The 12687-nt window shown below is 43.7% G+C and overlaps 1 protein-coding gene and 1 pseudogene across 2 annotated transcripts; one reads left to right on the plus strand and one right to left on the minus strand.

Annotated features, from left to right (window-relative positions):
- Positions 1–637: 637 nt before the first annotated feature.
- LOC306791069 (small ribosomal subunit protein eS27) lies at positions 638–3532 on the plus strand. The gene is made up of 4 exons (XM_079287686.1): positions 638–677; positions 1284–1392; positions 2036–2146; positions 3277–3532. Exons 1-4 carry the CDS (start codon positions 672–674, stop codon positions 3303–3305), a joined length of 255 nt encoding a protein of 84 aa, XP_079143812.1. The 5' UTR covers positions 638–671; the 3' UTR covers positions 3306–3532.
- A 1794-nt stretch (positions 3533–5326) lies between these two features.
- On the minus strand, positions 5327–7844 carry LOC306791133 (small conductance calcium-activated potassium channel protein 3-like; annotated as a pseudogene). The gene is made up of 3 exons: positions 6987–7844; positions 6368–6463; positions 5327–5629 (listed from the first exon to the last, which is right to left on the minus strand). The product of its transcript is annotated as a small conductance calcium-activated potassium channel protein 3-like (transcript).
- Positions 7845–12687: the final 4843 nt, after the last annotated feature.

Below are 12687 nucleotides of genomic sequence, written 5' to 3' on the forward strand. Positions count from 1 at the left end.
TGATCTACCGACTCCTATATAGCCACAGGTGCCCACAGTGTTTACCCAAAGAACTAACAAACGAACTCACCCAAAACTACAACAACAAAAAACAATATAACTAAACAAATGACTATTAAAGACAAAAAGCAATCTCAATACATCAAACAATCAATCTAACCTAAATAAGCAAACATCTAGCATAATTAAACAATACTACTTATGAATTAAATAACAAAATATGAATATCAAATGAACAGCTCCAACATAAACTATTACAGAGCATATTGGCAAATAATTGGATGTGCTATAATAGGCTACATTTTGTGATTCGTGATTACCCTAGCAAAATTGGGGAGTGTGTCTTAAAATTACAATATTATTTTTATTTTTCATACTATAAACATTGTTTTCTTATTTTTGTCAAAATACTAGTTGTTGTGTGTCGTTGTGCATAGTTAGACATTTGGAGATTAAATGTATAAACGTTTGCGGGGCGGAGGGAGCGCAAACGTTTATATACGTACAGCCCGTTGTTGTACAGAGGGAGCAGGGTGGAGTTTGGACCTCACCAATATGGCGGCCACGTCCTGTGATTCGTCACATCCGGTTCGTGCTCAAAGGATCCAACGATATCAACCCGTCGCTTCCGGTAATGCCTCCTTTTCGGCAGCGGCTATTTCCTCGCCAACATGCCAGTGAGTATTCGCAGGCCGTTGTAAAATGGCATTTCTAACATCTAATAGCGCGTTGGAGAGCCGCCTCACGGCTCAATTGTTACGTAAGAAAATACCGAATTGGCTGGTGTCAGTTTCAGATGCTTTGGTTCAGTTTTGGTCCCGGTTTTACACAAATAATTCCGCACATTAGCACGCATTGCGAGCGCGTTGTGACACAAGATGGCCGCGCGCACTCCGCAGACATGGAGCCAGTTGAACGGAGGATCTGAACGTGCTTATAACCTCATGGACTTAACATCAACAGTCGTAGTTTGATGTAGATATGTCGATGATTCGGCTAATGTTCAACTGGTCCCCTGATTTGTAGTATTACCCGCGATGTACGTAAAATGCTTAGCCTGCGTTACCTAATCCAAGTCATGTAGGCCGGCCGAGGAGCCTGAACGCACCGAATAAAAACAATGCCAACTACAGTTAAACCATTGTGATATATCTGAATGACCAGTGTTTATTTGTTTTACTTTAATAGCCCGTGCATTATCTTAAATAACAGTTTATCGTGCTCTAACAATTTACGGGTTTCTAAGGTTCACCAACCTTTGTTCATTCTCCTTCTCTTTGCAGCTCGCAAAAGACTTGTTGCATCCGTCCCCTGAGGAGGAGAAGAGGAAGCACAAGAAGAAGCGTCTTGTTCAGAGTCCTAACTCTTATTTCATGGATGTGAAATGTCCAGGTTCGTGTTTTTTTTCCTCCATGCAGATCCACAGCCAAATAGTTCCACGAGTCCTCTGCATGGGACTGAACATCATGTGGTCTGACTGTTTCTTCATGTATTGAAGTGGTCGCCTCGTGAAAACGTTCTCTTGTTCAGTAGCCTCACACTTCATTCAATGTCGACCAGTATTTGATTCAGATGCTACAACTCTGCTTGACAGCCAACCAGGACCATGTTCATTAAAGGAACCATTGATTTATTGTCGTCTCTCCCAGTGTGACAGACGGGTAACATTTTCTAACATGGCCTAAGTTCACCCGATTGTCGGTATTTGGCTGGTGCTTCGGACCCCTAAAAACAGGGATTGTTTGTGCATGAATTCACGTGACATTTTTTAAAGTTTATTGGCCGCACTGCTAAGTGACTGGACTTCCTCTTCTGTGGTCTTCCAATCTCATTCCAGTGCCAGATCGACCTCCGTTTGCAGAAGGGTTGAGCTAGACTCATGGCTCCCCCCTTTCGAAGACGGAGAACAAATACCTACTTTATAGCCACTGTTTAGTTTAACCGCGGTACTGTTGGAGGCCCAGTCATTTGGTATAGCCGGTGTCTGTTCTTCTACCGTGAGTTGTAACCTGTGTCTCGTTTTGCCTCCTTCCAGGATGCTACAAGATCACGACGGTGTTCAGCCACGCTCAGACAGTCGTGCTGTGTGTCGGCTGTTCAACGGTCCTGTGTCAGCCCACTGGCGGCAAAGCCCGTCTCACAGAGGGTCAGTATTCACCGACCACATGCGGGGTTCAGTTGTAGTCAAGTTGATTGGTGCGGCGCAGCATCATACATGCACGCCCACCGTTTTTAAGCTGCTGAACTACAGCGTATGTCCTGTAGGAGCCTCAAATGTATGTTTTCAATTTGTTCAATTATAATTTATTGAGGCAAGCTTCTGGTAAGTGTCCTTCAACAGCAGCATAACCTAAAATAATGCAGTACCAATGTGATGCCTTGTAATTTACTTTTACAATACAGTGCACAGTTATTTTTTTTCCACAATACACATTTATCTGCACTAGATTAACCAAAACAAATTATTTCTATTAGAAGGCGTTCCAGAATTTCTTCAAACCTGAATGTGCAGTTTGTTAGTTTAAGGCCAAATAGTTCCACTAGTCCTCTGCATAGGACTGAACATCATGTGGTCTGACTGTTTTTCATGTATTGAAGTGGTCGCCTCGTGAAAACGTTCTCTTGTTCAGTAGTATTATAGGAGGCATTTAACTCAGAACTCACACCAGGGACAAAGGGAAAACAGTGAATACATCTTACTGAACCAGTGACTTATTATCTCTCCCAGTGTGACAGACGGGTAACATTAGATTGTCAGCATTTGGCTGGTGCTTCGGACCCCTGAAAACAAAAATTATTTGTGCATGAATTCATGTGACACATTTTGAAGTCTATTGGCCGCACTGCCAAGTGACTGGACTTCCTCTTCTGTGGTCTTCCAATCTCATTCCAGTGCCAGATCGACCTCCGTTTGCAGAAGGGTTGAGCTAGACTCATGGCTCCCCCCTTTCGAAGACGGAGAACAAATACCTACTTTATAGCCACTGTTTAGTTTAACCGCGATACTGTTGGGGGCCCAGTTAGCATCGCGTAGCTCGTCTTATCGTCATGATTTAATTCCTGTTGGTTTTGCTGTCGACGCTTCCACCGGCCATGTGTTGCTTTAGCTACTCCAGTTCTTACTGGGAAGTGATTAGTTGACCTAATCGGGCACATGGTGGGGAAGGATGGCTCTTGAATCAGCACTATGTAGCACAATAGCGGTGTGCACCACATGCAGTGTTTCTGTACTGTCAGGCCTGTCTTCTGTCTAACTGTCTTTGTCTCCTCTATCAGGGTGTTCATTCAGGAGGAAGCAGCACTAGCTGTTGTCCCTGGAGCTGATGGGGAGAGGGAGGGATGGAACGGTTGATATCAGCGCCTTCTGCCTCCCAACATGGCGGCGGACCCAGTGGTCTGATCTGAAACGAGACCCGAAGACCAACCAGACAGCAGTTGAGTTCCCACTGTTCCGGTTGACAGATCGGTTGTCACTGTAACTCTACCCTCCATCCCTGTCTCTCTTAATAAAATATTGTTTTGGCTAATGGAATGGTCTGTGCGTGGTCAGTTTCCTGTTTGAATCGAAGGATTTATTTACTGTCTGATTCATTGAATGCAAAATAAAGTACTGGAGGTTATCTTCATAATTCTGTTGATTTACATCTTAATATCAAAACACCAAATTGTACTTCAATTAATGCAATTTCTATTACCTGATCAAAAAGAAGTGCACAATTCTTCGGTAAGGCTGTTTGACGTGGGAGTGATGATGGTTACCCAAAAAATGTCCGGTGTATATTCTGTTTGAGTTAAAGTATTCAGGGCTGTGACTTAGTTATTTGCATTATATTTAAATTAAGAGTATTTTCTCCTTTAATTCACTTATACGATGTCACAAGACAGTACAAAATGCCGTAACAAGTTGTATCTTTATTGTAGTACATACTGTATAAGCTTCCGTTGATGCATACGGACTCGGCTGTTGTCTCTCGCTCTTGACAGCTTAGTGTGTTTGTAGATAAGCCAAGTCTCTCTCAGCACATTTGCTGCAGCAATTTTTAGCTAGAGAAAGGATGAAGAACATCAGTCAGGATTGTTATTTTATGTTTATGCATATGACCTGAAAGCGCTGTTATTTACTGCAAATACAGAACAACCCCAACATCATAAACTCAGTGCACTACAATCCTTTTGTCCCATATTCCACTTTCGAGGCAGATTTTTTTTTTCTGCACTGTAAAACAAAAGAAATAAATCTGCTTGTAAGGTGAGATAATTCTTCTGTTTTCCAATGAAATTATCTGGTTTTAGGCTGTTTCTAAAAGTTGACATGCTGCTGGAGTACTCTGTAAACCATGTGTATTGATTTGTCTAAAAGCAATGTAAACCTGTTTCACTTCATTCACAGCTCCTTTCTTTATCATGTGTATATATATATTCTAAACTCAACGAAGATGCAAAATTACTTTTGCAGTGCAGACAACCTCATGTTTTTTAATAACCTGAGTTTATATGTGGTATCTGAAGTGTCAGTGTGCAAGGATACAACTACACACTACGCTGTTGCATAACAAAAACAGACTTAGTCATAGTCTGTACAACATCCCTCTCACTTTTGGGCCGATTCATTCATTATCAATATGGAAAATAAAGCCTCACTGAGGGAGATATTGGGATATACTGTATACCCTCTTGGAGATGTGCGAGTCCATCATGACGTTGTGAACATGTTTCTCTGCTCTGGTCGACTCCAGCTTCCTGGCAACCACCGCCACCACCGGGATACATTTGCGTCATGATTCTGTGAGTAGGGGCCTACTCAGCCGGACTACTTAGGATAGCACCTGTCAGATTGTGATTATAGAACACAGGAGGAGATGAGGGAAAAGGAAACGTGTTGTCAGTCTGGCTTGACACATGGGTAGTATGTTTGGCATCGCGGTGGGGGAGACAAAGGTCATTTTCATCACTCTTAAATACATTTATAAGGGAAGGGATTAGCCAGGTGCATATTATCAACTGTGGAAAAGAAAGGAGAGCTAGCGAGGGACATAATCGACCACTGAAAGCACTGGGAAACTCTCATAGTCACACCTCAACTGCCACACCTCTACAGACCCCTCAGCCCACCCAGACATAAGACATAAACAGATGTGCATGAAATGTTCATCGAGGAAGCCCAGCCCAAATTACTGTCCACAATATAAATTTAATATCCCATGAATCATGTCCCTTAGCAGGTTTCGGCACAGTTTCTTTTAATTATATCAAAATTGACAGTGCAAATCCTCTTTCATTTAAAAGTGCATGATCTCTTCATGGTACTATCCAAGGCAGTTCAAGCCTACGGGTGACCTCCCACCTTGTTGAGCGCTCCAATGCTGCGAGACGCGGTGTCAGTGAAGAGGCGGCTGTGCAGCATCATGGCCCAGCGGCCCAGCAGGTAGACTCAGGTACATGGGCAGAGCCAGGGCGAGCTCCAGCTCCGTCTCCGACAGGGTCAGTCGGCTCGTGGAGTGTTGGAAGGTCTCCTGGATACGGGATACGGATGAATGGCCGACGCTGCCAGCTCCAGGCCCAACAGAGCCAAACGATTGGTTGTCAAGGCAATCCGCCAATCCTCCGCACCAATGTCGTGAACGTAGAGCTAGAGAGATGGGAAGAGTGCATTACAGTGAAAATGAGCATCGAACCAGATAAATCTGGAGGTCACACGATTATTAAATGTAAACTCCGCCGATTTCACACAACATATTCTGTCTTGGTCTTGGACTGCGTGTGTGAAAACCTTTGTGTTAAGCGTTTTGCGGCTCCAGAGGGAGCTTCACAAAGCTGGAATATAAGCAAATAAATTGCTTCAAGTGACGTCACAAAGAATTCTGGTTCTTCGGCTCTTTTTAAACTGCCCAACATGAGTCTGACAATGTTTGTACTCTTTTAAAGGACTAAAAAAAATAAAATGTGTTTCTGTTTCACACAGTGATTTTCATTTTCTCTGACTTTCCTTTCAATGTTTGCTTTCTGCTTGTAACATATTGCACTCTTTCACTTCTAAAAATCAATCAAATGAAACAGAGTGAGAATGAAAAATCACTGTTTGGTTTGCTCACAGTACCATGACCGGCGATGAGTCGGCATAAGTAGACTTCTCTCAACTCTACAAGGCTAACAGACTAAAAGGTTGAGAACCACTGTTGTAGAAACCGAGAAGCCTCTCATACTATTTTCAGTTCCCCATGAAATAACTATCCAAAATGAAGGTATAGGAGGTGATTCCTCCATTACAAATATGTACTGCTTCAGCCACAGCTTTTCAGAGAAAGCCTCAGTTTGAATGAATGTGCCTGGAGGAGAACTTAACAGCACCGTTATGACCAGAAGTTACCTGAAGCTCACAGCAATGGTACGCTGTGATGAGGCCCAGCAGGATGATCATAGAAAAACTGATGATGGACTTGAGTGCGAGGGAGTAGACGGAGCTCTGTGGGTAACACACACACACACACACACACACAAACACACACACACACACACACACACACACACACACACACACACACACACACACACACACACACACACACACACACACACACCATTGTCAAGCTGTTTGTCATTACAAAACTCAATCTATTAAATGGCATCCGTGATCCTCTATAATCTTGCATACATTTTCATAATCCATGTGCATGATGTAATCACCATCTTATGGGCGCACTGTGCATTTTCCTGCTATAAAGATATAAAGATCCAAAAATAAAGGAAGTACAACAAAAATTCAATTAACTGGGTTTTTTTCGAATGAGGTGAAAAGTGTGGTATGTTATTACTCAAAATCCAATTTCTTAGGCAGTAAGGCTTTGAGGAAAAACGAGTTATCTAGCAGACTCTGTTCAGAAAAGATGATAACTACTGATGCATTTTGATTATTGCAAAAACCTTTACATTCACATTTCTCAAAGGATTTCTCAGGGTCTCAGTGTGGGTTTTCCTGTCTTCCTGACCTTGCTGTAGACACTCCAGGAGAGCTCCGTCTCCGTCACCATCAGCAACATCCCGAATATCCCCACTGCCAAGGCGCAGTCGTTCAGCCGCTGCCTCCTCAAAAAGAGAGCCCTCCTGCGGACCAGCCGCTGGCCGATGTTTTGGGTCTTCCAGAATGAGTCATCTTTGGAGTCTTCCTTGTGTTTCGGGCTGGTTTGGGAACTGGGATTGGGGTTCGGACCGGGACACTCGACTCCTGGCAGAAGGCCTTTGGCGTGAGTCGGGTCCTGGCGATGCTGGAACGTCTCGTTGTGATGCTGGAAGTCGTCGTCTTTGCTGGTGATGATGATCTCCGGTAGACTCTGGCGGTCGTGCATCTCCAAAGAAATGTTGCCTGACTTGTGGCGCACTCTGCACTCAACATCCTTGACTTCTATGTGGGACCTGCAGGGGCCCTTAAAGGGTGACCCGCAGGGAGATACGGGGGCGTCAGTGAAAGAGGTGACTTCCTCCTGGAGTCTGTGAGCTGCTGCGTTTTTGGCTTGGCACTAGTGATTACGCTCCTTGTGTGCTGGATTTTGCCTCCTCCCCCCTGACCTTTTCTCACACTTCTTCTCTTTGCCTTTGTCTCCCCTCCTGTTGGAGCGAGGTGAAGGTGTGACATAAAGGTGGCCGTTGTATAGAGGTGTGGTGGCCATGGCCTGGGTTCTGTCCAGCCACACGGTGTGATCGGCTGCCATTTGGACTGTGCGGTGTATCCCGTACCGCAGAGAGCAGGTCTGAGTTGGAGGAAGCATCCTCGGCGGGAGGAGGGGACGCTGGTCCTCCACATCGTCCCCATCCACCACTGACATGTTCATCGAGGGTGAGTGCTCCATGGAGAGAGAGTCTCCAGGTTCACCGGATCTTTTTAAGAGGTTTGAACGGAGAAGGAGTGAGAGAGACAGACGACAATATTCGTGGCGAGTGAGGTTTAACAGATAAGAAGAACACTGTGAAAGAAAACTACAGCTACAAGAAACAATCTGTGATCAATAGCTTCAGAGAAGTGTTCCAAAATGTGTCATACTTGTTAAGTTTGCGCATTTTTATTCTTAATTGTATTATTGTGTATTTATCTGTTTGTTATATCATTTTCGAATTACGATAAAATGCTGAAGAGCAACAAAATAATCTCAAATGTTCACAAATGTTTGTTTTATACACAGTAAGCAAGATTTAGTCACAAACGTGACTGGAGTGTAAACTGAAGGCAGTTCAAATATGTTCGATTCAAACACAGCTTTGTTTTTTTTATTCTTACCTTCTCAAGTCAGGTTTTCCAGTCTGTGAGAAAAAAAAGGCCTCAACTCTTACAGCAGCTGTTTTATCTGGAACGTATTTCAGGATTCAATCTTCTCACGGTCCTGAGTCACAAAGAGATCCGTCCTAAAGCGACCTCAAACACACCACTTTCATCCGGAAAGTTTAAATTCAAAGTCGAACCGCAAAAACTGATCAAGCTGCAACACCAATGAACCCCGGTGGGATCAAATCTAAATATTTCAAACATCCCTGCTCTGCGTGTATAAACGTTCCAGCAATCCTTCAGCTGCCTCAGCATCACGGAGCCCCTCCCACAGAGTCACGCTCAGGTGATGAACTTCTCCTGCATACGACGCCATACGAGGTAAATACCCGTAGAAATCCATTACATTTCCAGGCATGTACTTCCTTGTCTGGCTTTGTACGATTGTCCACCATCAGGACATCCTCCTTTAAAGCTGCACAGCATCTAAGTTGCAGATGTTGCATTGAGCAAAGGCAAAGAATGACTCATCTGTCTGTACTTTTTTAGCTGGGATTGGCAGATTTCCCGTGTGTGTGTGTGTGGGGGGGGGGGGGGGGGGGGGTCACACATCCGCTTATACATTGGTGCCTTGGTGTGAAAACTCAGCCTGAAATTCATTCTGAGAAGCTATTATATCACTTTTCATTTGTAATTTCTTCAATGGCAAGTGGGTTATGGGATATATATCGTCTTTTTTCTTTTTTTTATGAAATTAATCGAACCTTCAAAAGAGAATAACTTTACTCAATATCAATTCAGCAGATTAGTATTGCGGATTAATCAAGTGTGACAGAGATCTGATACTTATGAGCTGATGAAATAACAAATGTGTCACTCCTGAAGCGCACAATATGCACAGAGGAGTATTAAGCATTAAAGTCCCAACAATGACATTCAGCATCATTTATTTATCTACATCCTTGTGGCAGATGGGTCTGCAGATAACATGGCCCCCTCCGAATGGAAAGACCTAAGGAGCAAAGGGGTGGGCGGAGCGCATACGGGTAGCAGCAGGATAAAGAAAGGCATTATCTAATCTGAAGACATGTATTTAAAGAGAGCTATAGAGGGTGAAGGAGGCTGGTTGGGAGGGGGGGGGGTATTAATTTGCAGATGTGGGCGAGCAAAAACCTGGTGGTAGTCTGATCAGACAGTCTGACATCTTTCCAGATGTAAAATAGATTAATTATGCTAAAACTACTATGTTCCACTCTGAGACTCTGAGCCAGATGCTGTCTCGATTGTTTTGTTTTGATATTCTGCGGGCAGGAAGCTCCCAACTGTCTGTGCCTCAGAGCGTGACTGCACGGATGGTCTCCGGTAAATACAGACCACGTCTCACATCCTTGCAGAGAACTAGATCCTAAAATATGACTGTTCAGTCTGCTGAAGCACGACTCACTCTGCTGTGGTGAAAAAGACTGCAAAATCTCCTTGAATTAAGTTGTCCTTTAAATACCAAGGTGCTGAAAGGATATCTGCACATCTGCAAGGCTTCAGATTAATTCAAGCCTCCAGCCATGTGCTTGTAAATCCTGGCCGCTGTGGCCGGTGGCCAGGAGGTTTTCAATTAGTATCTTCCATTGCAAATCATGGTTTGGCAGCTAAAAGAGTGTAATTAAACTGGTATTTTACTACTACCACTAATTGCTGTGGCTGGTCTATGGCAAATCTGCTTTGCGCTAAATCTTGAGTGTCAGTTTCATCTTCTGGTCAGGATATAATTGCTTCAGTCTGAACTGTCGGGGTCAAAAGATAAAAAAAACCCGTCCCATTAGGATGCAAACAGCAGTAAGAAATGATTGTGCTTTAAAGGTCAAAAGTCACAATTAGGTTTCAAGGAATAGTTTGACATTTTTGGGGAATGTCCTTATTTGCCAAGAGTTAGATAAGAACATGTGCACTCTCATATCTGTCTGCCTCTCGCGCATTACCGTTACATTCGAGTCACATATATAAGCTTTATTTTGCATGAAAATACAGTTATATAAAGTATTATTAATATAGAAATGATATACAAATACAACTGATAATTAATGTGTTACATTTTGGTTCATTCTTTTGAACTGGTTCAACATTGTATTAATTGTGCAGCAGACTGTGGGTTTTTTTTCACATGGTTTGAAGAGACTTTAAGAATTCTAGAAACACTTTCAGAACAGTAAGTTTTGTTCAACTAAAGTAACTTTTGGGTTTTTCAAAAGATCACATACTATTTACCAGAAATGAAATACAATATTCGATCTTATTTACCCTCATTTAATACGAAAATTGCAAGAACATATCGACGACCATAAATAGAGAGTATTACATTACAGTCAACCTATCACAACATCTCGAACAAGCACTTTTTCACTTGAATTTATACTGTAAATGGGTAAAAGGTTGAATATCCTTCTCTCACTATATGTAAACACCGAATGATTCTTTCACAACACAGTGTATTCACAACGTATTTTCAAAGTAAATCTGCATTTGAATCCAACAGCAAAATATTCATCAAGAAATTGGAGAACAAATATTAACCAGCAGACTCAGCAGAAATGACTTCATGTCTAATTTATCATTGAAAACTACAACCAGGAAATCCGTTACTGTGAGCGGAGACTCCGGGAAGTCACTGCACCCGGCCCAGAAGCAGTCCACCATAAAACCACAACTTGTCCTTTTTACAAGAAACAAGACACACCATGTTCATTACCGAGTTTAAAAGGTAGAGTTTGTCACCTCTGAACAGAACCGAGCTAGCTGTTTCCCCCTGTTTCCAGTCTTTATGCTAAGCTAACTGTCTCATGGCTGTAGCTTTATGTTCAGGTTTTGCCAAGGAAGAAGACAATGTGGAATGAAAAGAGGGAAGATGTGGTTCTGCCTCATCGACATTGATACAGCAGTGCGATGCTAAATTGGTGGACAGCAGTCAACTGTTTTCCCAATTTCTCCAGAGCGTGTTGGTGCAGGACGACATAGTTGTCGATTAGAAGAGACCTTCATCGACTCAAACTCCATTCAAGACTAAAAAGGCCCACTCTCGACAAATCAGACGTCACAGGCGGGTGGATGTATGTGCTGGTTTTGTCGATAATACCCTATTAAGTGGAGGGGACGTGTCAGCGTAGGAGAGGGCCGAATCCAATCAGCAGAGTAATTAAACTCACACAGCACAGCAGCCCTGATGGCTGCAATGTCAGGGACGACATTCAGCATTTAGAACAGTGAGGGATGAGCTGTAGTCAAGCCAGGTCAGAGTGATGGCCATCACTGCTGCTGTGCAATGAGCATCACAATCAGGAACAGAACAGCAAAACAACAACAACAAAAAGCTGTTCAGAGAGTTCAGAGAGTGGCACCACATTATCGTCCACATGATGTTCACGATCCTCATGGTCTCCGTCCAGCATCATCATTAATATGGCTTCAGTCCACAACGCCGCTCAGTGTTTCCATTCATCTGCCTGTATTCGGTCCTAATGAGCCTCTTGGATCTCATCATGTTCTCGTTTCATTCAGCCTGCTTTTCTTCCTCGTTAATTCACACCATCGCCTCGCTCTCTCTGCCAGTGTCGCTGAGCTCCAGCCAGCAGTCTGAAAACCAACCACCAGATGTCACGCACGCCTCAGTGCCTTCAATCGGTGTTTTTATGAAGCCTAATGAATTTAGTTTTTTGGCAGTGTGTCACACTGGTTCTTGGCGCATAACAGCAACAAGGAGCTGCTTCTTCTTTTTTCTTTTTTACTTTCACGAGATGAACTCAAAGTCAGTTTTGCACACGTTTAAGCAGCAATATACTGCCAGGATGCAGCAGCAACAGGATTCTTCTCCTTTGATGATACATTGCTGATGCACAACGTATGTCCTCACTCCAGGCTTGATGCAGTTTGCTCTGCTTTAACCGGTGACTTAGCCATCCTTCTCTTCGCCTCCGAGGGCCACTCTCCATCCTGTGTGCGCAGCCGAGCATGACTCCGTAGCTCGGGAGCGCTCTGGATGTGCGACAGGCTGCCTAGGAGAGGGGTAATTCCGAAGGGCAGAGCAAGTAATAGGATGATCTATTATACAGTCCAACTCTTCCTCCTCGCTTGCCCCCCCCTCCCTCCTCCCTCTTCACTCTCCCATCTTTGGGTTTCTCGCTGTCTCTGCCCTTGCATCAGCATTTCGTGAGGACAAATGAGGAGTAGAGTTGAACTATGCACATTCCTGATGCCCTCCTGCAATGCCCAGCACTTTCGCAATTAAACTGGAGTCCATCAAATGATGACTCAAAGCTCACCCCCCACCGTGGGAGCCGCTCACACACAGACGCACACATTTACAGTCTAGCAGTGCGTGGCCGTAACCACTGTGGTGTGCTATCATGTGTGTAACCAGCTGCCATATATTTGGGATGCATGTT

Source organism: Melanostigma gelatinosum, assembly GCF_949748355.1.
Source record: "Melanostigma gelatinosum genome assembly, chromosome: 17".
Lineage (NCBI taxonomy): Eukaryota > Metazoa > Chordata > Actinopteri > Perciformes > Zoarcidae > Melanostigma > Melanostigma gelatinosum.

Coding starts and splice junctions, on each gene's coding strand:
- LOC306791069 (XM_079287686.1), top strand. Junction 1,393..2,035: donor CATGGATGTGAAATGTCCAG/GTTCGTGTTTTT, acceptor GCCTCCTTCCAG/GATGCTACAAGATCACGACG. Junction 2,147..3,276: donor CAAAGCCCGTCTCACAGAGG/GTCAGTATTCAC, acceptor CTCCTCTATCAG/GGTGTTCATTCAGGAGGAAG.